General features: G+C 42.2%; 2 protein-coding genes across 2 annotated transcripts in view; one reads left to right on the top strand and one right to left on the bottom strand.

Moving 5' to 3' along the window:
* PDHX (pyruvate dehydrogenase complex component X) overlaps nt 1–25,294 on the top strand; it is a 184,247-nt gene that overhangs the window by 124,285 nt on the left and 34,668 nt on the right. The window lies entirely within an intron of this gene.
* Nucleotides 5,421–7,225, bottom strand: LOC103012122 (lysine--tRNA ligase-like). The gene is given in 1 exon segment (XM_057552641.1): nt 5,421–7,225. A coding segment is annotated over 1 exon segment (1,791 nt). The 5' UTR covers nt 7,212–7,225.

Below are 25,294 nucleotides of genomic sequence, written 5' to 3'. Positions count from 1 at the left end.
CTCCATGCATGCACACACATGTGTATGCACGTGCACACACACACACACACACACACACACACACGCAGAGGCATTGTGCTGATGGTGCACTTTTACAGGCTCTTGTCAATTAACAGCATGTCAGGGGCACTTCTTACCTTGCTTAATATTTTTCACGGCATTCCTTCTCCTCACCCACTCTCTGAGTATATGGAGCCCTACCTCCTAAGGAAGGCCCTCCCACCACCACCCCATACCTCCGTCCCACCCCTCTGGCCTTGCACGCATCTGAGGGCATTGTTTTCTGACACCCAACACTTCTATCCATGGAGTCAGAGGCGCTTCTGCTAGGAGTTGTCTGTCTCTGAGAGGTCAGTGCCAGAGCCTGGTCTCCAGTTCAGAAAACCACAGGATGAACAAAGCCAAGTCCTGCAGCAGCAGTATACCAGGCTCTGGTGGTGGGCTGGCCCTCTCTCCCTCTCTCATCTAAAGAGTCTTTTTGAGGCTGGATTTGCTTGGCTGCCCCTGGTTGGGAAATAGTAAGAAGCTTGCATTCGTGGAAAAAGGAAGGAAAAAACAATCACCCATGCTTTCATAAAACCCAGCCTGTCACAGTTCCTGTTTAAGGAGGAAGACTCATTTTTCCCTAAGTTGAAAATATTTGAGCCAGGATGGGAGGTGGGGGGATGGGGGGAGAAATTGCCCTCTGTCCAGAGCCAGGCAGAGATTTGCATATACAGTGAAATATACTGGGGCTCTCATTTTAGGGGAGAGTTCTTTGGTTCCAAGCAAAAGAAACCAACTTTAGCTAATTTAAGCAAAAAAAAAAGAAAACAACGAAAAATACACACACAGATACATCATGCCACACACACATACACGTTAGAAGGCCACAGAGCAGCTCACAGAATCAAATAAAAAGCTAAAGAATCTGGCTTTGTATGGGACAGGAAACTAGGTGATCTAGGTGGGAGAGACTAACGGACTCTCCATTCGTTAGGGATCCCTGTGTCCCTTCACCCGGGATTTCTGTTCTCTGGAGAGAGTAAGCTGGCCTTGCTTGGCGACATGCCAACTACTTGACCCACAGAAGGTGAGACTTCAGGCTCTGTTAGAAGGGAGGCTGGGCTGCTGAGCAAGCCGTAGAGCAGATGTCGACCAGGCTGCCTTTTATCATCAGCCTTGTTGCTATAATTAGTTCCCCGAGGCCGCCTGGATTTACATGCATCTAAGTGGAGTTAATGTGGTTCTGTTTTATAGCATCCTTGATAAAAATTAAACCATGTTAAAAGTGGACTACAGTCTTCTCACTCAAGACAAGATCTCTGCCTTGTCCTTGTGGTCCAACTGGAGAAAAGGCGCTGAGGCCTTCCTGAAGCAGTCTCTTGCTTCACCTGGCTTCCCTTCGATAGCTCCATGCTCTGGATTCTGGAAGTTTGTGCCCCCAAGAGCCCTGGTTACCCAGCCTAGTTCTTGCTTTAGACAGCAAACTAAAAATAAGTGTCCCCAGGACCATTCGTGTTGGCAATGACAGTTGGGCTGCCACCTCACCACAAAGACACTTGTCATTTGGGGGTTTGGAAAAGGGAAACACTTAAGTGCTAGTTTATCAGCCAAAAGAAGCTACGACCAAAAAAACACAGCACCCGTCCAACCCACAGACTTCTGGTCAGAGTATCAACTTACAGGGGAAAAGTTTATAGCCTGTTATAAATTAAAGACATAGAGGTGGTTCTTTATTTACACATTTGCAGGGGGAAAGGGGAGACAATGTGAGCCCACAGTAGCTGCCTTTTAGAAGTTTCCAGGAAAACTTTAAAAGAGAACAAGCATTTTTTTAAAAAGTTTTAGAACATTTTCAAAGTATCGAGGAACAAAGAAAAGCCTGCAACAATGTACAGTATTAACATTTTGGTGTGTTTCCAATCCTGGCTTTTAGATCGGGAGGATGAGCTTAGGGGTCAACTTGCTTCCACGCCTGTCATATCTGCTCTCACTTGAGAATGAAGCCTGAAATCAAGTAAAAGTTTAATCAGTGTAGCTAGTATGCCGACAGGTTTTCATGCATGACATTCATAGGCCTCCTTTATCCACTTAATATAGCATAAGGTTTTCCCCATGTTTGAAAATTTCTTTGCCAGTTTTTTCTCAATGGCTTTATAATATTCCATCAAATGCTTGCTCCATAACTTACCGAAGCAGGCCTTTGACATTGCACATGAAATATCACAAGTAATGGGTATTTTTGTGCCTAAACTGGGGCCACCATTTGTCAAAGTCCAGCCTCACAACTTCTTGGGTGTGAGGTTTTTATACTGTCACCGTTTTTCTCTTACAAGGCAGCTCTTCACTGGACAAAGTCTAATTATCCAGTTCATAGGTGATTCTACCCTAATTATTCTTCACTCTTTTCCCTCCTTTTATGGTTCTGGAAGCCATTTCCTAGATTGTTAGCAAGGGTACTAGAAAATTAAAGAGAGGACAAACTTTAAGTACTTATTGCTAAGTCATAGAAAAAACTTCCTGGGGTACTGTAAGAGCCAGAGTGAAACTTACTTAGGAAATCCATCAGACAGGTCTAGACACTGCTTTAAAAATATGACACCTGCTCTTATAGTTTTTCAAAATATATTTTATATTGCTATTGTAAAACATGCTTCTGTTAGGCACATGGTAATTGTGTGTGTGACAATAATAGCAATAACATTTTTTTCTTTAAAGGCAAAGAAGAGGATTTACAAGCCCACATTTTTTTTCCCTCTAGAAGTATCTAACCTTCCTCTCTTAGAAGCTCCTGGGGGCTCAGATATTAATAGTGTCCATCTTTCCTACTCCATTTATCTAGTCACCTAGGCGTGCAAATTTAGAGTGTTTACTAGATCAACAATGATCAAAACAAAAACAAGAACTATCATTAACTGAATTCTTGCTGTATGCCAGGCACTGGTGTAAGACTTTGAAAGAGAGAGACCAAAAAGGGAGGATGTAAACAGCAGATTCAGTGGACTTTTTGAGGTGATGACAGCCACAGGAAGAGTGGGGGGATAGGATGCTGGCATGGGTGAAGTGTCCCAAGTGTGGAAGAGAGTGACCTATTCTGCCATGGACGGGGATTAGCAAGAGGGCAGGAAAGTGGCATCAAATATAGCTGGAAGAATATTTAATAAGAGAGGGACAAGATCCAATTCATATCTTAAGAAGAATGTACACATCTATATGGAGATAGATTGCAAGGGAAGTAGGGTGTTCACAGGAATGAACTGTGAATGTGTCTGGGGCAGTGGATGGCAGTGGCCTGGACTCAGGGGCTCTGGTGGAAACGGACCAAAGCAGATGGACTTGGGATGCGTTTTGGAGATAGAATTGACAGAGCTTGCTGGTGAATTGTAAAAAGGAGGTAGGGTAAGGGAGACATAAACGCCAAGTCCTGTGTTTTTCTATTTGAGCACCTAGGCTATGGTGGTGCTATATACTTATGATGTGAAAATCTGGGGGAGTAACTGATTCATGGGTAGGAAAATGGAAGTTTCCATTCTTACCTTGTCATTTGCCAAAATGGACATACTGACCAAAGATAGAAAACAAAACAAAACAAAACTAGAAACTTAATGCTTTAATCGTTTTTGTGTAGTAAAAGGAGACCAGACAGACCTAGGACTTCTATTTTCAAGTTGTACGATTTAAATTACCTAGCCACCTGCCACTGGATGCTTTAACCTCCTAATCTTTTTTTTTTTTTTTTTTTTTAATTTATTTATTTATTTATTTATTTATTTATTTTTGGCTGTGTTGGGTCTTCGGTTCGTGCGAGGGCTTTCTCCAGTTGCGGCAAGCGGGGGCCACTCTTCATCGCGGTGCGGGGACCGCTCTTCATCGCGGTGCGCAGGCCTTTCTCTATCGCGGCCCCTCCCGTTGCGGGGCACAGGCTCCAGACGCGCAGGCTCAGCAATTGTGGCTCACGGGGCCCAGCTGCTCCGTGGCATGTGGGATCTTCCCAGACCAGGGCTCGAACCCGTGTCCCCTGCATTAGCAGGCAGATTCTCAACCACTGCGCCACCAGGGAAGCCCGTAACCTCCTAATCTTTAAAAGGGAATTAATATTGCCTGTCGTGCATTTCTGTTTACATAATATATGTGCAGCTCCTAGCCCAGTCTCTGGCACATAGTAATTCCATTTCCTAAATGTTAGTTGCAGTTCTTAGGAATAGCCTGCACAAGATAGAGCTGTCATATGCAATAAATCCCTCCTTGTGAGGGTCTTGTACACACCTTAGCCTGGGTGACAGGATATATCCCTGTTACTTTCTATCCGAAGTCCCACATTTAAATGCTTTATTCCTTCAGTGGAAGGCTTTTTTCCTTACTGAAATACCAGTGGCCTTGAAAAGAGAATAGTTTAAGGCATATCTGTCAATAATAGAAAGTCATCCTAATGTAGTGATTAAGAGCATGGATTCTGGAGCCAGACTGCCTGGGTTTGAATCTTATCTCTGCCACTTATGAGCTGTGTGACTTTGGGCAAGTTACTTGACTTCTCTGTGGCTAAGTTCCCTCATCTGTGATATTGGGACATTAATGATTCCTACCTCATAGGGTTGTTATGAGTTTTGATGGAGCTAATATATATAAAATCATAAAACAATGCCTGGGAAATAGTAACCATAATGTAAGAATGTGTTAAATAAAATACAAATAGTTAAGGTGTTAGAAAACATGGCTTTGAGAAGGTGAGGAGAGAAGGATGAGGTCAGGGAGGAGAAGGAGGGCAGAAGAGACTGGGCCTCTGGAGGAAGCAGAAACAGTAGGACACGGTGGGCAATCACGAGAAGAGCTAAACACAGGCTTTTCTGCTTTTTGGTTTTGTCTTGTCAAGCCCCCAGGGAAAGAGACTTCCAGAATGACCCCAACCCCAAATATTAGATCTAAGTTTTCCCCTCTTAGAAACAGCCTTTAATCCATGTTTGGCTCAACGCAAGGTAACATGCATAGAAACATGCATTTCTGCTGTTGCCGCTTCTGTCAGCAGAATCTCTCTGCCTGGCCTTCATAAAGGTCATGTCAAGGTGTCCCCCGCCCATCTGATTTGGCCTAACCATGTGGTTTCCTATGGCTTACCAAGGTCTCACCTGAAATCCGGCCGCAGACTGCTCCTCCAGAGCCTCAAGGGCTGGTTCATCATTTCTGGCGTTATTATAAATGGACTGGGGAGTCCAGGAAATGTGTAAGTTTCCTTTCTTTTTTTTTTTTTTTTTTAGAGACAAATGGTTTATTTGGTAACAAGGAGTAAAAAGGAATTCTTAATTCCTCTTCTCTCTTTTGACGGCTGACATGAAATGTGATAGTCAAATAGACAGCAGCGCACACAGGAATTCCCTCGCAGTCCTTGATCTTCTGCACAAGCGCAGAGATGCCCAAGCCGTGCGACTTGCTGTCATTGTTTTCTAGACAGAAGGGCCGGCTGCTGTGCTTTCCCGTCCATCAGTGGTGGCTACATTCTCCTTCTCGTCTTCGGGTTTCATGGCAGGAAGCAGAAGCACTTCCTTGATGTTATTGGAGTCTGTGAGAAACATGGTGACGCGGTCGATGTCCATGCCCCAGCCACCTGTGGGGGACAGCCCGTATTCCAGGGCAGTGCAGAAGGTTTCCTCTATGAACATGGCCTCATCATCGCCAGCAGCTTTGGCCTTGGCCTGTTCTTCAAAAAGCTGCCGCTGTCGCATAGGGTCATTCAGCTCAGTGTAGGCACTGCGTATTTCCTTCTTCATGACAAATAGCTCAAAGCGTTCAGTCAGACCCTCTTTAGAGCGGTGACATTTGGCCAGAGGACTCATTATCTGCGGGTGATCACAGATGAATGTAGGATTGATGCACGTCACTTCCAGGAACTCCCCGACAAGCTTATCAAGGAGCCTGGCTGTGGTCCAAGGTGGAGGGCATTCAACAGCTTTTGCCACACAAATATCATCTAGAATTTTGCGAGTTTCTTCGGTTTCGAAGAGGTTAGTTTCTAGCAGTTTCATGCCCAGGGCTTTCTCAAGCTCTTCTACCATGCTGATTTTCCGGAAGGGTGGGGTGAAGTCAATATCACAGGCTTGGCCCTCTGGGCCATCTGGATGATAGGTGACCTTGTAACTGCCTGTAATGTGTTTCACCATCCCTGAAATCATCTTCTCTGTGATTTCCATGAGATCATGATAGTCTGCATCGGCCATGTAGAATTCACAGGTGGTGAACTCAGGATTGTGAGTCAAATCAATTCCTTCATTCCGGAACTAGTGTCCGATTTCATAAACCTGGTCAATGCCACCAACCACCAGCATCTTATGGTAGAGTTCTGGAGCAATCCTCATATATAAATTCATGTCCAGCTCGTTGTGGTAGGTGATAAAAGGCTTGGCCACAGCTCCCCCTGGGATGATGTTCATCATGGGAGTTTCAATCTCTAGGAATCCCAACTCATCCAAGAAACTTCTTATATATGTGATGTTCTTAGAGCGGATGATAAACTTCTGCCTCACAAAGTCATTCAGGATCAAGTCCAAGTATCTCTGACGAAACCGTGTTTCCTTGTCTTTGAGGCCAAAGTGAAGATGAGGTAACATATGCAAGCAAGGAGACAGCAGTGTGATTTCATAGGGAATGATGCTCAGTTCACCCTTCTTGGTTTTCCCAGGATTGCCCTGAACTCCAATTATGTCTCCCCGGCGCAGTTTGTTGTTAATACGAATAAATTCTTCTTCAGATTTATAATTCCTGGAATTGGCCATGACTTGCAACTTGACCCCCTCTCCTGGAAGGTCATAGAAGATGAGCTTTCCCCCAGAAGCTCTTTTGGCATGGATCCTACCTGCCACCTTTAAGGTGATGTCAGTCAGGTGGTCCCCAGGCTGCAGGTGACTGTATTCTTGGATAAAGTGAGTGAGCGAGATGTCGACGTGGAACTTGTGTGGGTATGGGTCTTCCCCATTGACCTTCAGCTGGTGGACTGCCTGGCTGCGGATTTTGAAGTATTGGTTTGGGTCCAAGCTCTCCTCCTCCGCACCCGCACCATTATCAGCAGTGTGGTTGGTGGCAGCAGCGGCCTGGCTTAGTTGTTTCTCACTGAGCTCCTTCTGCTTGGCCTCCTTCTCTGCTATTTTCTTCTCAGCTTTCAGGCGTCTCTTTAGCTCATTTTTGCTCAGTTTCGGCTCGCCGTCGTCCACTTTAATTTCAGCCCCCTGCACCTCAGCCATCTTCCCAGAGGGCCGGACCTAAAGAGCTAAGTTTCCTTTCTTATCATCCTTTCTTCAAGGAAAATGCTTCATGGGCTGTTGCATCTAGACGGCAGTTGGCTTTTATCATTAATTCCCATCTGAGCCAAACTAGGGACAGAGCATCAGCCTTTTTGAAAAATGGGGCAGCGGAAAGGAAGTTAGTGAATCCCAAACTCACCTGGAAGTCTAGCAGCATCTAAAGACTGTCCCTCAATTTTTCCAAGTGTGGTGAGGATGCAGAGAAGCTACATCACTCATACATTGCTGGGAGGAGTACAAAATGGTACCACTACCCTGGAAAACAGTTTGGCAGTTTCTTAAAAAAAAATAAATATGCCAACTACCACACCACCCAGAGACTGCACTCTTGGCCATTTATCCAGGTGAAATGAAAATCTAGTGTTCACACAAAAACCTGTACTCAAGTTTAGCAGTTTTATTGGTAATAGCCCCAAACTGGGAACAACCCAAGCGTTCTTCAGTGGCTGACTGGTTAAGCAAACTGTGGTCCATCCACACCATGAGAAGTACTCGGCAAGAAAAAAGGAATGCACTATGAATTATTCGTATAAGCAACAACCTGGATGAAACTCCAGAGAATTATGCTAAATGAAAAAAGCCAATCCCCAAAGATTATATACTGTATGATTCCCTTTATATGATATTCTTAAAATGACCAAACAGTTGAAATGGTAAACAGGTTAGGAGATGCTAGGGGTTAAGGAGGTGGTGGGAGCAGGAAAGAAGTAGCTGAGGCTGTAAAAAGATACCATGAGGAATCCTTACGGTGACAGAGATCTTCTGTATCTTGACTGCATCAATGTTAATATCCTGGTTGTGATACTGTACCATGGTTTTTACAATGTACCATGCGGGCAAACTGGGTAAGGAAGGGTATCTGCATCATTTCTTAAAACTGGATGTGTGTCTACAATGATCTCAAAATAAAAGTTTAATTTTAATAAAGAGAGACAGGATAAAGACTGTTAACTGATCCCCAAATTCATCCTGAACTCTACCAGGACCTAAGTAATGCCCTTCAACTTTCCCACATTCCTTGCTCTAAAAGAATTTTTAGTTGTAGAAAGATGTAACCAGATGCAAAATTAGGTAAACATTGATACATTGTTAGATACATTGCTTGCCACACACAGTTAGGCCCTCAGCTCACCTACTGTTCATTTTATCACTCACTCATTCATTCAACAAACATTTATGGTGCCCCTCCAATGTATCAAAGACTATTCTAGGTATTGTGGATACAGGGAGACAGATAACAGACTCTGTACCTGAATGGAGCTTATATTATAGTGGGGAAGACAGATAATGTATAACACATACATAAAAAGATGATTTCAGAGAGTGGTAAGAACTAAGGATGCAATAAAACAAGGTGATGTGGACAGTGTCAGGAGAGGGGAACGTCTTTCAATAGCGGAGTGAAGGAAAGGCTTTCATAGCGGACAATTTGATCTGAGAGTAAATGATGGAACAGGGCCCCAGAGCTGGGGAGAAGAGTATTGCTGCATTACCTTTACAAAAATCACTCTTGTGATGTGAAGAACACACTGACAGGAAACAAAAATGAGAGTGAGGGGACCAGTTCACAGCCATTTCAGTGGCCCATGCCTGCGGTGATGGTTTCCTCGACTAAGGTTTAGCAATGGAGACAATGGTGCCATTTTCCAAGATGAGAAAGACTGTGGGGGAAGAGGGAAGGCGGTTGGTTGGGAAAAAGAAATGGAGAGTTCTGTTTAGTCATGTTCATTTTGATATGTCTAATAGACATCCATCTGCACTGGGCCACGAACATTGTTCAGCCTCATTCTTTGTCTGTCTCCCCCCAGCCAGTGCTCCAGCAGCTCTGGGTCACTCTTCCACATCCAGACATGAATGCAAAATCACACCACGAGTTGGTTCTCAGCACGTCCACAATGGTTCAGATTCTGCACACCGGAAGGATAGAGTTATCTCCCTAAGGGTGAACCTTGAACAAGGGGGAATGGAAGCTAAAAGGGAGCCAGACAGATAAAGTCTTCCTTTGTCCCTCTCCTACGGGCTACTCTAAGGTACAATATCTTCAAGCAACTCTTCCAGAGAAGTCCCATATGCTGAGTGAACACAGCCTCCAAGTGACTGCTGGGTCTCTTGGCAGCTCTCTGCGAGGTGGAAACCAGGATGGGAATGCAGCTCATCACATTATATCACACCTTCCTTTGCCTCCTTACCCTTTTTCTCTTACACCTAATACCCTGGACTTGCACCTCCCAATTAAACTGTTACTCTATTAATCCTTGCCTCGGGCTCTGTTTTATAGAGGACCCAGTTAAGACAACATCCAAATGGAGATGTCAAGTAAGAAGTTAAAGTCTAGAGACTTCCCTGGCAGTCCAGTGGTTAAGACTTTGCCTTCCAATGCAGAGGGTGCAGGTTCGATCCCTGGTCGGGGAGCTAAGATCCCACATGCCTTGTGGCCAAATAACCAAAACATAAAACAGAAGCAACAGTAACAGTAACAATTTCAATAAAGACTTTTAAAAAAATGATCCACATCAAAAAAAATCTTTTAAAAAAGTCTAGAACTCGGGAGAGAAGTCAAGATTGGAACAACTAGCTTGGGAACCATTAGAAGGAGATATACTGTATTTAGGGCTGTAAGGCTGGCTGGTGCAGTCACTTACAGAGAGTGTGTGGTTGGAAATATGGGTCAAGGAGCAAACCTGGGGCACTTTAAAATCTACTGTTTAGGTCGAGGGGTGTGGAGCCAGCTGAGGGGAACTGAGAATTATTACTCAACGAGTTAGAAGAAAAGCTGAGGGGATGTAATGACATAGGTGAAAGAAGAGGAGAATGTCACAAGAAAGATGAAAATAATCAGGTGGGTGGATGCTAGCTAAGAGGTCTAGTAACATGAGAGACAGAGGAGACCGTGGGGCTGGTAACATGGAAGTTGTGGTGGCCTTGATGAGAGCAGTTTCAGTAAGGAAGTAGCATCGGAGTGGGTCAAGGAGAGAAAGGCAGATGAGGAAGTAGAAACAGCTAACATCATAGACAAGTCTTTAAAGAAATTTCAACAGAAATGGAGAGGAAATTGGGTGAGGAAGTCCGTTTGATGGGTGCTATAACTAGGAAATGACAGTTTGAGAAGTGTGTTGTCTGGAAGTCAAGAGACCTACGTTCTAATCCTTCTTCTGCCATTAAGCAGCTGAAGAAGCCTTGGGTAAATCAGTTCCCTCTCTGGTCATTAATTTCCTCATTTGTCATATCAGATATCTCAGATCCTTCAAGCTCAGAAAAGCTATGTTCTATGGAGATATTGATGCTGACAGAGAAGGGACAGTGAGTGGGGAAAGGAGGATCCTTGGGAGGATGGTGTAACTCCTTAAGGGGCAGCAAAAGGATACCTACCTCCTTGGGTGGTAGGAAGAATTAAATAGATAATGCATGCAAAGCACTTAGCACAGCGCTTGACATAACAGTAAGAACACAATACACTTTATTGCTAGAAATAATAGAGGTGGTATTGGTAGCAGAAACTAGCAGGGTATTGGGTGCACTGCCCTACTGCACACACTTGGAAGTGCCATTCGGAGATAAAAAAAGAAAGAAAGGACGAGAAGTGGGGATGGACCAAGTAGTGCCTGATGTGCAGTGAGGACCACCTTGGAGGCAACCTGTGGATGAAGGTGTGGCATGGACTTAATGACATCAGCTCAGAGCTGATGGCTTGCATGATATGAGGGTCCACCAAAATGGGAATATATTTTACTTTTAAAGATGCTTTCTAGTCCATATTAAAGTAAGGTAGGGATGCAAAGAGCCATGAATAGCCAAGACCACCTCAAAGAAGAACTAGGTTGGAGGGCTTACTCAACCAGATATCAAGATTTATTATAAAGTGACAGTAATTAAGGCAGTGTAGCATGAGCACAGCAATAGGCAAATAAAGCAATGGAACAGAGTAGAAAATCTAGAAACAGACCCATGCATATTTAGGCACTTACTTTATGAAAAAGGTGGTACCTCAGAGCAATGGCACAAACTTATCAAAATATAATCTTATCAATAAGTGGTGCTAGATCAAATAGACATCCAAATGGAAAAATAAGAATAAAACCCCACCCCTGCCTTTTACCAGAGCAAAAAAATTCAATTCTATGTGGTCCATAGATTTTAAATATGAAAGCTTTTAGAAGATAACACAGGTCAAGAATAGCTTCTTTAACTTGAGTTGGCAAATATTCTTAAATAAGACACAAAAAGTACTAACCATAAAGAACAATATTTATATACTGAACTTTACTAAAATTAAAAACTTGGGTTCATCAAAAGATACCATTAAGAAAGTAAAAAAAAAAAAGAGTCAAGTTACAGAGTGAGAAAAGATATTCACAGTACATATAACTGATAAAGGGCTCAATTCAGAATATATAAAGAACTCTTATAAAAGACCATCCAATTAAAAATAAATAAGCAAAAGATCTGAATAAGCATCTCACAAAAATAGAATGGCCAATGAACACAAGAAAAGGTGCTCAACTAGTCATCAGGGAAATAGACATGAAAATTATATTGAGATATCGCTAACCACCCACAAGAGTGAAAATAATTAAAATGAAGAACAATACTAAGTGACTGAGAGGATGTGGAGCAACTAGGACACATTCATTACCAGTGGGAATTTAGAGCGATACGGCCATTGGGGAAAGTTTGGCAGATCTACTAAACCTAAACATAGTATGTTCAAAACCTGTCAAGTCTATTCCTGGGTATACATCTGACAGAAATGAGGGCTTATGTTCATCAAAGACATGCACAGAAATGTTCAGCGCAGCATTATTCATAATAGCCTCGAGACAGAAAAAACCCACATGCCCATCAAGAGTAGAACAGATAAATACACTGTGACGTATTCATAGAGTGGAATACTGTACACAATGAAAGTAAATTAACCACTGCTACGCACGACATTGATGACTCTCACAAATATAATGTGGAATGAAAGAAGCTAGTTACAGAAGAATGCATATTGTCTGATTCCATTTATATGGGGTTTGAAAGCAAGCAAAATTCACCTGTGATGTTACAAGTCAGGAGAGTGGTCCCTTTAAGGAGCAAGAAGGAGGTAGTCGTGTGAAGGGGTGGGAGGAGGGCTCTGGGGGCTGGTAATATTCTATTTCTTGACCTGGGAGGGGGGTACATGGGTGTGTTTACTTTGCAATAACTCATCAATAATTCATTTAAGGTCTGTGTGCTTTTCTGTGCGTATGCTCTACTCAAAGAAGAGTTTATCTAAAAAATGAAATGGGAAGGGTGATCTTCACTTAAAGAAATGATTAAAATGTTTCTCCCCTCTTTGTTTCTGACACCACTCCCCCATCCAAGTTCCCCACTGCATGGGAACTTGTTCTCACCAAATGAATCAATCATAATGGAACAAATTTAATGGATTTCCAAAGATTTTTTTTTTAAGTGTAATGTCTTCCTTGTAAGGTCATTAAAAAAACCTCTACCTTTAAATAAAGTCATCACACCTCATCCTCCCTCCCTTTATGGTGAAGAAAACTGAAATGCTAGATCCAAGAACAATAGTCATTCTGGGGCCGGAGGGTGAAAATGGATCAGAAATTCATTTGACATTTATTAAGCAGCTGCTAAACGTCAGGCATTATTCTCGGCACGGCAGATACAGCAGTCAACAGGAGAGAAAAGATCTTTGTTCTTGTGGAACTTAAAATATAACCCCCAAATGAGCAAATGTCATGGAGAGAAACAAGTCAAGGGGCTTGGGATAGTGGGGGCCAGGGGTAAGTTTTGCTGTTGTGTAGAGAGTGGTCAGAGAAGGCCACACCCAAAAGAGAGAGACCTGAGAAAGAAGAGAGATGGCCATACAGGTGACAGGGAAGGGTGCTCCAGGCTGAGAGAGCCTAAGGTGGGAACAATTTCTGTGTTTGAGGAACAGCCGGGAGGCCGGTGCAGCAGGAGGGGAGAGAACAAGGACCAGAGCAGCGAGACAGAATCAGAGGCCACTAGGGCCCCCCAGGCCATTGTGAGGGCTTCGGCTTTCCCTCGGAGTGAGATGGAGACACTGGAGGGTTTTGAGTAGAAAGAGAGACATGATCTGACTTAGATTTTAAGAATCACTCAGGCTGCAGGGGGAGAATAGACAGAAGGGGGGGTAAGAGCGAAAACAAGGAGACCAGGAAGTCGTTACAGGGATACAGGTGGGAGACCCTAGCGCCTTGGAGGGCCAGTGGAGATGGGGAGAACTGGGTATAGTTCATGGCAGAGACAAACAGGGTTCAGCGTTTGGAAGTGGGTTGTGAGACAGAGTGGAGTCAAGGTTTTGGGCCTCAGCAGCTGGAAGGACAAAGTTTCTGTCAACTGACATGTGGGTGGAACAGGTGTGGGTGCAAGGTTCCGAAGTGCTGTTTGCACACTTCTAGTTGGAGATGTCTGCTAGGCATCCAAGTGGAGACTGTAAGGAAGCAGTTGGAGATAATGAAGCCAGAGCCCGAGGGAAAAGCTGGGGCTGGAGATGTAAACGTGGGTGTTGGTTCTTCAAGCCGTGAGACTGGATGAGGTCACCTAGGGAGAGGATATCGCCAGAAAAGAGAAGTCATGGTCTGAGGAATGGCCCTCTGAGGTCAGTCCTGCCCCAAATCCTGCTTCCACTGTGGGAAGGGGATATCGTCACGTTGGAGGAATTGGCCCCCATTCGCCCGGTTCCAGATGGCTGATGTGTTGCAGGTGTGAGGATACACGGGGCAACACTGTGACCTGGAAACTGGTCCTCAATGGAGACCAAACATCGCGTGAGGGAAACAAGCAAACACCTTTAGCATCCCTCCTCTCCCTGTCCCTAGCTCAGGTGGGATTTAAAATAGTGACCTGGAGGGCAAGCTTCTCCATCCTAGTCCTGGTTTGCCAAGTGCCCATGGCCCTCTCCTCTGGCATTCTCTTCGTCTGTCTGCTAGTGCAGCCCAGGACATTCTGCTCTCCTGGAAGAGTGCTTGGTCCCTGGGCAAGCAGAGCATCCTTTGACATTGAGCCAGAGATTGCAGGCTGGAGGAGGGCAGCCTTCGAGGCAACAGGGGCTTGGAGGAGAGCTGTCCTACACGTGTTACCCATTAGCTGAAAATCTCTCATAACGTTTTCCATTCCCCTTATAACGAATCGTCAGATCAGCAGGGCCCCTGCTAGAAAGTTTATAAAAACCTCACAGGATTTAAAGGTCTGAACAAAGAGAAGAAATGGTTGACTGGGGCCGTGGCAGGCTCGAGTCAGAACCTCTTTCCCTGGCTGGTCTTTATTTCTAAAACTGGATTACAAGGGAAATGAAGAAGAGTGTTGGGGAAGAAGCTTTTGAAATGCTTCTCAGTTTTCTCTCTTCCTCGGCTTTACTGTCACCATTCAGGCTCCCCAGGACTCATCTGAGGAAGTCCCAGCCAAGAAAAGCACCAACAGAGAGGAGGAAAATTGGAAAAAAACAATAGCAGCAGGGATGGTGTTTATTGACCTCAACTTTCCAGTGTCCCGTCTCACTTTCCAGAGACTCCCATTGTTTCCCCACTTCCATTACCATTCTTTTTTTTTTTTTTTTTTTTTAATTTATTTATTTATTTATTTATGGCTGTGTTGGGTCTTCGTTTCTGTGCAAGGGCTTTCTCTAGTTGTGGCAAGCGGAGGCCACTCTTCATCGCGGTGCGCGGGCCTCTCACTATCGCGGCCTCTCTTGTTGCGGAGCACAGGCTCCAGACGCGCAGGCTCAGTAGTTGTGGCTCACGGGCCCAGTTGCTCTGCGGCATGTGGGATCTTCCCAGACCAGGGCTCGAACCCGTGTCCCCTGCATTGGCAGGCAGATTCTCAACCACTGCGCCACCAGGGAAGCCCATTACCATTCTTTTGAACGATTCTAACATAAACTTGATTTCCCTACCCACTCCTTCCCACTCGCTGCGTGATCCATCTTTTCCTTCTTTTTCCTCTCTCTGTGATAAAGGAGCAGTGGACAGACATAGCTGTTCTATGGTCTTCTGAAGTCTCCATCAGCTGGTGCCTCTCTGAAGACCTCCCCACCCTGCCTCTCCTCACACAGTCACTAGAGACTCTACTCTCCGCTTTTCCACCTGAGAGGGAAAGTGGTCCAAGGAGCTCTTTACCTGAAAGTGAGGACGGTGTTTACACAGCTGTGCCCACCTGTTTCAGGATGGGACTCCCTCTGGGTCAGCTCTTGGAAAGTGGCACACAGCAGTGAAAACTGGGGCGTTTGAGATCCCTGGAGAATTGGAAAGATGGAACTCTCTTTCTCTTACTTTCAACCAGGATCCTAGAACACAAAAATGAATTACAAGTCACTTTCTGCTTCTTGGAGGTGGTGAGAAAGTAACTGTGTTTGGTGTAGCTACACTCCACATACAAACACTGATGGAAGTCAATGGAAAGGGTACCATTCTTGCCCTTCTTCCCCATAATGTTCCCTAATAGGTATCAGGCAAGCATTAAAAATAATCTTTTGTGCTCAACAAAAATTAGTGAAGACACTGATAATACTAGATGCCTTTTCCACTCCAAAGGCCTCCCTCATAGTTCCCTCATCCAAAATTTTCATTTGCTCATTTATTCATTCAATATATTTTTATTGAATGACTACTGTGTCCCAGGCTGGCTGCTATGTGCCTCAGAAAGAATGGAGAACAAGGTAGATAAGTCTTACAGTAAAAGTGATGGGAGAGGCAAATAAATAAACAGATACATCCAAATAATTACGTATTTTAGTAAGTGCTATGAGATCTTTGTGGGCTGCTAGCCCAGAGGGTGAGGTTTGAAGAACTACGGGCTAAACATAGAAATAAAAGGAAGTTGCATTTTTTAATGACTTGCTTTTCCATGTAACTTAGGAAATATTCTTTGGAGAGTCACAGCAGAATTTTAAAATGGAATTGCTTTCCCTGGAACTAGGACATCAGCAATACCCATGATCTCATGAAGGCAGATTGTAGCTCCTAAAATGCCTCCAAATGATGTGGCTTTGCCTCTTTGAGGGAAATAAACCAAAGGAACAACCCAACTGCCTCAGCCACAGACACTACTGGTTGTCTACCCAACAGCTGTTCTCTACTTGCCTGCCCCATTTTCCATGATCTTGTGGGGAGGTCTTTGTGACCTTGTCCCTGCGAGAATGGTCTAAAACTCACTACCGGTCACCTATTTGGGAGAAATGTGTATCACACCATCTCCTTGAGAGAGATGATGTTATGAAGGTCCAAAGGAAGTGATGTGGGTTGATACTTTCTCTTCTCACCTTGCTTTCCTGGACTTAGAGAATGAAATCTATACCATAGCCCTCTGCTTTCTCAGCTCCTCTTAAAAGGACCCAGAGCCACCAATTCTCTTCTGCGGCAACCTGGCCAGGTGGCAATTTTCCTACTCTCTGATAGCTTACAACTGAGGTTCTGCTTGGTAGATGGAGATGAGTAATCCTATTTTCCAGAAACCCATAAACCTGGTTGCCTTCCCAAGCCTTCCCATTTCTGGAAAGAGGATGGAGATGATTCTATGGTAAGTCAGGGTAAGAAAGCCAAACTAAAGCTTCCCTCTGTTAGGTAAGGAGATGACCTCTATCATCTCCATCCAAAAAGATGTATCTTTTTTCTACTCTTTTCCTGGTCCTTAAAACTGTCCCACCAACTCAAACCACATCGCTATGCCTTCTTGTCCTTAGATCCGCACAAGCAGCACCCCCTGATGTTTGAACAATTTGACCATGACCCTGCCTTACTGTTCACAACCTGCTTCTATTTGAATCCCATCAGACCTGATCCTACAAGTTCAGTCTCTAGTCCTTCTCTGGCCCCTCCAGTTTTGTTATTCTTCCGTGACTCTACTTGCCCTTATTTGAAGCCCCTGCTTTAGTTCTAGGGAGAGCTCTATACTTGACCCCGCTTGACACTAATCCCATCAGCCCGGGACTTGCTAACCAGCTTCAGCTCTTTCCTTTCTTCTACGACACCACCGCTAGATGTGAGCTTAACATGCGTGGTGCTTTCCCCGACCACGCACACCAAGCTGAGCATGAGAGGGATGCCACAGTGGTCGAGTCATGCTTGTAAAGTTCATTCCTGAACTGGTTTGCAGGTTTTCCACTTCTCCCCTCATCTCGATGGTCTCCTTACTACGCTGGCTGCCTACCAGTCCTGTCCTGGGAACAGACGCAAGCTCTGCATCTCAGACTCAGACTAACATGTTCCCTCCTGACCTTGTGCAGTGGGCTTTTGTGTTTAGCTGTTCAGCATCCTTTGTTAGAGAGAAAACACTCCTCATTTCTTGCTCCCCTCTGTCTCTGTCTCTGTCTGTCTGTCTCTCTCCCTATTGGTGCTTCGCCAGGGTCTTGTCCACCTTTAGCTATAAGAGTGGGAATGAGGACAATTATATAATTCAAATTTGAATCTCTCTCTGACTTCAAAATTTAACCAGTATACAATCCTGACTCTATTGGTGAAAACTCGGTAGAAATGGTTAGAATAGGGCTGTGCTGATAAGCTCTGTGGCTGAACTAAATGAGAAAGTGCCCACTGAGTGCTGTAGATGACCCGGCAGCCAGTGGCCGCTTCACGTGGAAAGGCCACTGGGGCTGGTTCTCCACTGTGGAGTAATTTTGTGTTTGGATAGAAGCATCTCTTTATATTTCCTGCTCAACTATAACCTGACCTAGAATCTGCTGCTGAACCACAGTACTGCTAAGGATGAGCTCACATCTGAACAGCTGTCCTATAAAGAATCATCCCTGGGGAGTGATTATGCAGCTATTAAAGTACCTCTTACAGTACACTGTCATTGAAGGAACTTTTTTCTGGACACGTGTAAGTAAAACTTTCTTTCTTCCAGTTTTATTGAGATATAATTGACCTGCAACACTATAAATTCGAGGTGTCCAGCATAATGATTTGACTTAAATACATCATGAAACGATTGTCACAATAAGTTTAGTGAATACCCATCATCTCATATAGATACAAAATTAAAGAAATAGAAAAAATTTTCCTTCCTTTTCATGAGAACTCTTTGGGTTTACACTCTTAACTTTCATATATAACATAGAGCAGTGTTAGCTATATTAATCATGTTGTACATTACATCCCTAGTACTTATTTATCTTACAACTGGAAGTTTGTACCTTTTGACCATCTTCATCCAATTCCCCCTCCCCCCAACCCCTGCCTCTGGTAACCACAAATCTGATCTTTTCTGTGAGTTTGTCTGTTTGTTTTTGAAGTATAATTGACCTACCACACTGTGTTAATTTCTGTTACACAGTGTAGTGATTTGATATTCCTAAATTCTCATTTCAAAATGATTACCATGATAAGTCTAGTTATAATCCATCACCATACAAAGATATTACCTAATTATTGGCTATATTCCCCACACTGTACATTTCATACTCATGACATTTATTTTTCAAGAGGGAGTTTGCACCTCTTAATTCCCCTCACCTATTTCTCCCCTCCCCCCAAACCCCTCCCTTCTGGAGACCACCTATTTGTTCTCTGTATCTATGACTCTGTTTCTGTTTTGTTATATTTGTTCATTTGTTTTGGTTTTTAGATTCCACATATAAGTGAGTAATACAGGATTTGTCCTTCTCTATCTGACTTACTTCACTTAGCATAATACCCTCTAGGTCTATCCATGTTGTCACAAATGGCAATATTTCATTATTTTTTATGGCTGAGTAATATTCCATTGTATATGTGTGTGTGTGTGTGTGTGTGTGTGTGTGTGTGTATGTATATGTATATACATATATATATTTACCACATCTTAATGCATTCATCTATTGATGAGCACTTAGGTTGCTTCCATATCTTGGCGATTGTAAATAATGCTGCAATGAACATAGGGGTGGGTATATATTTTCTAATTAGTGTTTTCATTTTCTTCAGATAAATATATCCAGGAGTGGAATTGCTGGATCATATGATAGTTCTATTTTTAATTTTTTGAGCAATCTCCATACTGTTTTCCACAGTGGTTGTACCGATTTACATTTCCACCAACAGTGCACAAGGGTTCCCTTTTCTCTACATCCTTGCCGATACTTGTTATTTGTTGTCGTTTTGATAACAGTCATTCTGACAGGTGCAAGGTGATATCTCATTGTGGTTTTGATTTGCATTTCCCTGATGGTTAGTGATGCTGAGCACATTTTCATATGCCTGTTGGCCATCTGTATGTCTTCTTTGGAAAAACGTCTATTCAGATCCTTTGCCCACTTTTTAATGAGGTTGTTTGGTATTTTTCATGTTGAGCTGTGTGAGTTCTTCATATATTTTGGATATTAACTCCTTATTGGATATATCATTTGCAAATATCTTCTCCTATTCAGTAGGCGACCTTTTTAATTTGTTGATAGCTTCCTTCACTGGGCAAAAGCTTTTTAGTTTGATGTAGTTCCATTTGTTTATTTTTCCTTTTTTTCCCTTGCCTGAAGAGACAGATCCAAAAAAAATATTACAAAGACCAATGTCAAAGAGCATACTACATATGTTTTCTTCTAGAATTTTTATAATTTTAGGTCTTACATTTAAGTCTTTAATCCATTTTGAATTTATTTTTGTGCATGGCTTGAGAAAGTAGTCCAGTTTGATTTTTTTTTGCATGTAGCTGTCCAGGTTTCCCTGGACACCCTTAACTGAAGAGGCTGCCTTTTCCCCATTGCATATTCTTGGATAGATTAATAGCCCATATAAGTGTGGATTCATTTCTGGGCTCTCTATTCTGTTCCATTGATCTATGTTTCCATTTCTTGTGCCAGGACCATACTGTTTTGATTACTCTAGTTTTGTAGTATAGCTTGAAATCAGGCAGCATGATTCCTCTGGCTTTCTTTTTCTTTCTCAAGATTGTTTTGGTTATTTGGGGTCTTTTGTGTTTCCATACCAATTCTAGAATTACTTATTCTAGTTCTGTGAAAAATGCCATCAGTATTTCAATAGATTACATTGAATCTGTAGATTGCTTTGGGTAGTATGGTTATTTTTATAACATTAATTCTTTCAATCCATGAGCATGGTATATCTTTCCATCTGTTTGTGTCATCTACAACTTCTTTCATCAGCATCTTATAGTTTCCAAGTATAAGACTTCTATCTCCTTAGTTAGATTTATTCCTGGGTATTTTATTCTTTGTGATGTGATGGTAAATGGGATTGTTTTCTTAATCTCTTTCTGATAATTTGTTGTTAGCGTATAGAAATGCAACAGATTTCTGTATATTAATTTTGTATCCTACAACTTTACTGATTTCATTGATGAGTCCTAGTAGTTTTTTGGTGGCATCTTTAGGATTTTCTATGTAAGGTATCAATGACAGTTTTACTTAATCCTTTGCAATTTGGATACCTTTTATTTCTTTTTCTTGTCTGATTGCTGTGGCAAAGACTCCAATACTACGTTGGATAAAAGTGGTGAGAATGGGCATCATTGTCTTGTTCTTGATCTTAGAGGAAATGCTTTCAGCTCTTCACCACTGAGCATAATGTTAGCTGTGGGCTTCTCATATATGGCCTGTATTATGTTGAGGTATGTTCCCTCTATACCCACTTTGTTGAGAGTTTTTTTTTTTTATCATAAACAGATGTTGAATTTTGTCAAAAACTTATTCCACATCTATTGAGATAATCATGTGATTTTTATTCTTCAATTTGTTAATGTGGTGCATCACAGTAATTGGATTTGCAGATATTGAACCATCCTGTCATCCCTGGGATAAATCCCACTGGATCATGGTGTATGATCCTTTTGATGTACCGTTGAATTTGCTTTGCTACTGTTTTTTTGAGGATTTTTGCATCTATGTTCATCAGAGATATTGGCCTGTAATTTTATTTTTTTGTGATATCTTTGTCTGGTTTTGGTATCAGGGTGATGCTGGCCTTGTAGAATGAGTGCAGAAGTGTTTCTTCCGGGCTTCCCTGGTGGCGCAGTGGTTGAGAATCTGCCTGCCAATGCAGGGGACACGGGTTCGAGCCCTGGTCTGGGAAGATCCCACATGCCGTGGAGCGACTAGGCCCGTCAGCCACAAATGCTGAGCCTGCGCGTCTGGAGCCTGTGCTCCTCAACAAGAGAGGCCATGATAGTGAGAGGCCCGCGCACCGCGACGAAAAGTGGCCCCCACTTGCCACAACTAGAGAAAGCCCTCGCACAGAAATGAAGACCCAACACGGCCATAAATAAATAAATAAATAAATAAATAAATAAATAAAATTAAAAAAAAAAAAAGAAGTGTTTCTTCCTCTGCAATTTTCTGGAATAGTTTGAGTAGGATTGGTATTAACTCTTCTCTAAATGTTTGGTAGAATTCACCCGTGAAGCCTTCTGGTCCTGGACTTTTGTTTGTTGGGGGTTTTTTAATTACTGATCCAATTTCATTACTGGTAATTGGTCTGTTTATATTTTCTATTTCCTCCTGGTTCAGTCTTGGGAGATTGTACATTTCTAGGAACTTGTCCATTTCCTCTAGGTTGTTCATTTTATTGGCATATAATTGTTCATAGTAATTTCTTATGATCCTTTGTATTTCTGTGGTGTCAGTTGTAACTTCTCTTTTTTCATTTCTAATTTTTTTGACTTGGGCCCTCTCCCTTTTTTTCTGATGAGTCTGGCTAAAAGTTTATCAATTTTGTTTATCTTTAAAAAAAAACAGCTTTTAGTTGTATTGATCTTTTCTATTTTTGTCTCTATTTCATTTATTTCTGCTCTGATCTTTATTATTTCTCTCCTTCTACTAATTTTGGGGTTCTGTTTGTTCTTCTTTTTCTAGTTCCCTTAGGTGTAAGGTTAGGTTGTTTATTTGAGAACTTTCTTGTTTCCACTGGTATCCTTGTGGTAGAATGATTTCTCAAAAATGGCTGCTGCCAGTGCCCCTGTCCCCAGGGTGAGCTCCAGTTGCCTCCTGCCTCTCGTGGAGGCTCTCCAAGATCAGCAGGTGGGTCTGATCAGTAGGCCCCTTTCAACTTACTGCATCTGCCCTAGGTCTCAGAGCATGTGAGATTGTGTGTGTGCCTTTTCGAGAGGAGTCTCTATTTCCTACAGCCCTTTGGCTCTCCCAAAAGTAAGCCCCACTGGCCTTTAAAGCCAAATGTTCTGGAGGTTCATCTTTCCATTGTAGGGCCCCCGGGCTGGGGAGCCCAATGTGAGGCTTGGATCCCTCACTCCTTGGGGAGAACCTCTGCAATTGTAATTATCCTCCTGTTTGTGGGTCACCCACCTGGACATATGGGTCCTGACTAGTTTCTGCCCCTCTTACTGTCTTGTTGTGGTTCCTTCTTTATGTCTTTATTTGTAGAAGATATTCCCTGCTAGTCTTTAGGTCTTTCTTATCAGTAGTTGCTCTATAGATTGTTGTAATATTTATGTGCCCATGGGAGGAGGTGAGCTCAGGGTCTTCCTACTCTGCCATGTTGGCCACTCCTCTGGTAAGTAACACTTTAAGAAAACCCAGTTAAAAGATTTCATCAGGAAAAAAGTTACTAAATTAAGTGACTTTCTGCTTTTAAAATGGGAGTACTGTGTAATTCTTTTAAACCTGGAACAAAAATATTACCTGCTGGAGCATATTATTTTTCACAATAAAATTTGAGAATAACTCCAGCAAAACAAATGAGTGATTCCACTTCTGGTAAGGTAGAATAGATGTAGTTTTTCCTATTCCTTCCATTAAGTGCAAGAGAAACCCTGAATATTACATATAAAACAAATATAAGGAGCATCTGAAAGGGGAGAGAAGAAGACAGATTGGTTAGGGATATTGGGACCCACAGAATAGAAAACTGGTGAGTTCCCTGGATTTTCTTGTTGCCTCGTATATCCCAGACTTGGAGCTGATGAAGACAGCAACCTGGGAATGCCAACAGGCACAGACAAAAGAAGTCACAACAAAAGTCTGCTCTCTGTAGCCAAAGTTTTAGGAAATGGGTAGCCTAGTAAGATAGAGAACTTTTAGGTAGTAACAGCTCTGCTCTAGCCAAACACCACAGAGAAAGCTATGGCCTCACTCTTACTCATTCCAGCAAAGACCCGGGGGGAAACATAAATTTCCACCTTCACCAGACTGTAACAAGGCCCCCTAACACTGCAACCCCCTACCTCACAACTAGGGTGATGTTTAGAAAAAGCTAAGTTGGAAATGTCTGTGTAGAAGATACCAAGGAATATACAAAAACTTCCTGGTATGTTCAGCAAGATCACTAGATACAAAATAAACATAGAAAAGTCAATTGTATTTCTATGTACTAACACTGAACTCGTGGATATGAAATTTTTAAATATAATACCATTTACAATTGCTCAAAAAAATTAAGCACTTAGATGTAAATTTGACAAACCATGTACAGGATTTGTATGCTGAAAACTACAAAATGTTGATGAAAGGAATCAAAGAAGATCTAAATAAATGGACAGGCATGTTGTGTTTGTGGACTGGAAAACTCAACATAGTTAAGATGTTAATTCTCTGCAAACTGGCATTAAGGTTTTTTCTTTGTTTTTTGTTTTATAAATTTATTTATTTATTCATTTATTTAATTTTTGGCTGCATTGGGTCTTCGCTGCTGCACGCGGGCCTTCTCTAGTTGCAGTGAGTGGGGCTACTCTTTGTTGCGGGGCGCAGGCTTCTCATTGCGGTGGCCTCTCCTGTTGCAGAGCACAGGCTCTAGGCGCGTGGGCTTCAGTAGTTGTGGCACACAGGCTTCAGTAGTTGTGGCTCGCGGGCTCTAGAGAGCAGACTCAGTAGTTGTGGCGCAATGGCTTAGTTGCTCCGCAGCATGTGGGCTCTTCCTGGACCAGGGCTCGAACCTGTGTCCCCTGCATTGGCAGGCGGATTCTTAACCACTGCGCCACCAGGGAAGCCCCTGACATTAAGGTTTAACACATGTCCTGTCAAAATTTCTCTAAGGTTTTTTGTAAATATAGACACGATTATTCTAAAATTTATACGGAAGGGCAAAGAAACTAAAATAGTTAAAAGCAATTTTTTAAAAGAAGAATAAGCAGCAGGAGTAGTTCTATCCCCATTTCAAGACATTATACAGCTATAGTAATCAAGACTGTGTGATATTGATAGAGGGGCAGACATAGAGATTAATGAAACAGAATACAGAGCCCATAAGTAGACCAATACATATATGCCCAGCTGATTTTTGACAAAGGTACAAAAGCAATCCAGTGAAGGAAGGTTAGCTTTTTTAACAGGGAGGAAGGAGCAATTAGACATTCATAAGCAAAAAAAAAAAAAAAAAGGAAACTTAATTCTAATAATTTACATGACAATTTAAATGGATTGTGGATTTTTAATGTAAAATGTAAACTATAAAACTTTTAGAAAAAAATATAAAAGAAATTCTTTGGGATCTAAAACTAGGCAGAGTTCTGACACCAAATGCAGTATCCATAAAAGGAAAAATTGAGAAATAGGACTTTATAAAAAATAAAACCTTTTTATCCATGAAAAGCCTTGTTAAAAAGATGAAGACTGGAAGAAAATATTTGTAAATTATATATTTGTGATATGATTTGGATCCAAAATATTTAAAGAGTTCTCAAACTCATTATAAGAAAACAAAACAACAAAAACAATTTAAAAAATGGGCAAACTCTTTGAACAGCCATTTCACCAAAGAAAATATCAGATGTCAAATAAACAAATAAAAGGTTCAGATCTGAAAAATATCAAATGTTAAGTAAGAACATAAAAAGGTTCTCAACATCATTAGTCATTAGGAAAATGCTAATTAAATCCTAATGAAATACTACTACATGCATATGAGAATGGCTAAAAAAAATTTTTTTAGTGGCTATACCAAGTATTGGTAAGAATGCAGAAAACTGGAACTTTCATATATGACTGGCGGGAGTTTCCAAAACACTTTGGAAAACAGTTGAAATGTTTTTTAAAAGTTTAGACAGATCCGACATATGATCTAGCCATTTTATTTCTAGGTATTTACCGATGGTAAGTGAAGGCATATAATCATATAAAGACCTATTTATGAATGTTCATA

This window comes from Balaenoptera acutorostrata, chromosome 9, assembly GCF_949987535.1.
Source record: "Balaenoptera acutorostrata chromosome 9, mBalAcu1.1, whole genome shotgun sequence".
In the NCBI taxonomy this organism is placed as follows: Eukaryota; Metazoa; Chordata; class Mammalia; order Artiodactyla; family Balaenopteridae; genus Balaenoptera; species Balaenoptera acutorostrata.
This window is presented reverse-complemented; position numbering and strand designations above follow the sequence as displayed.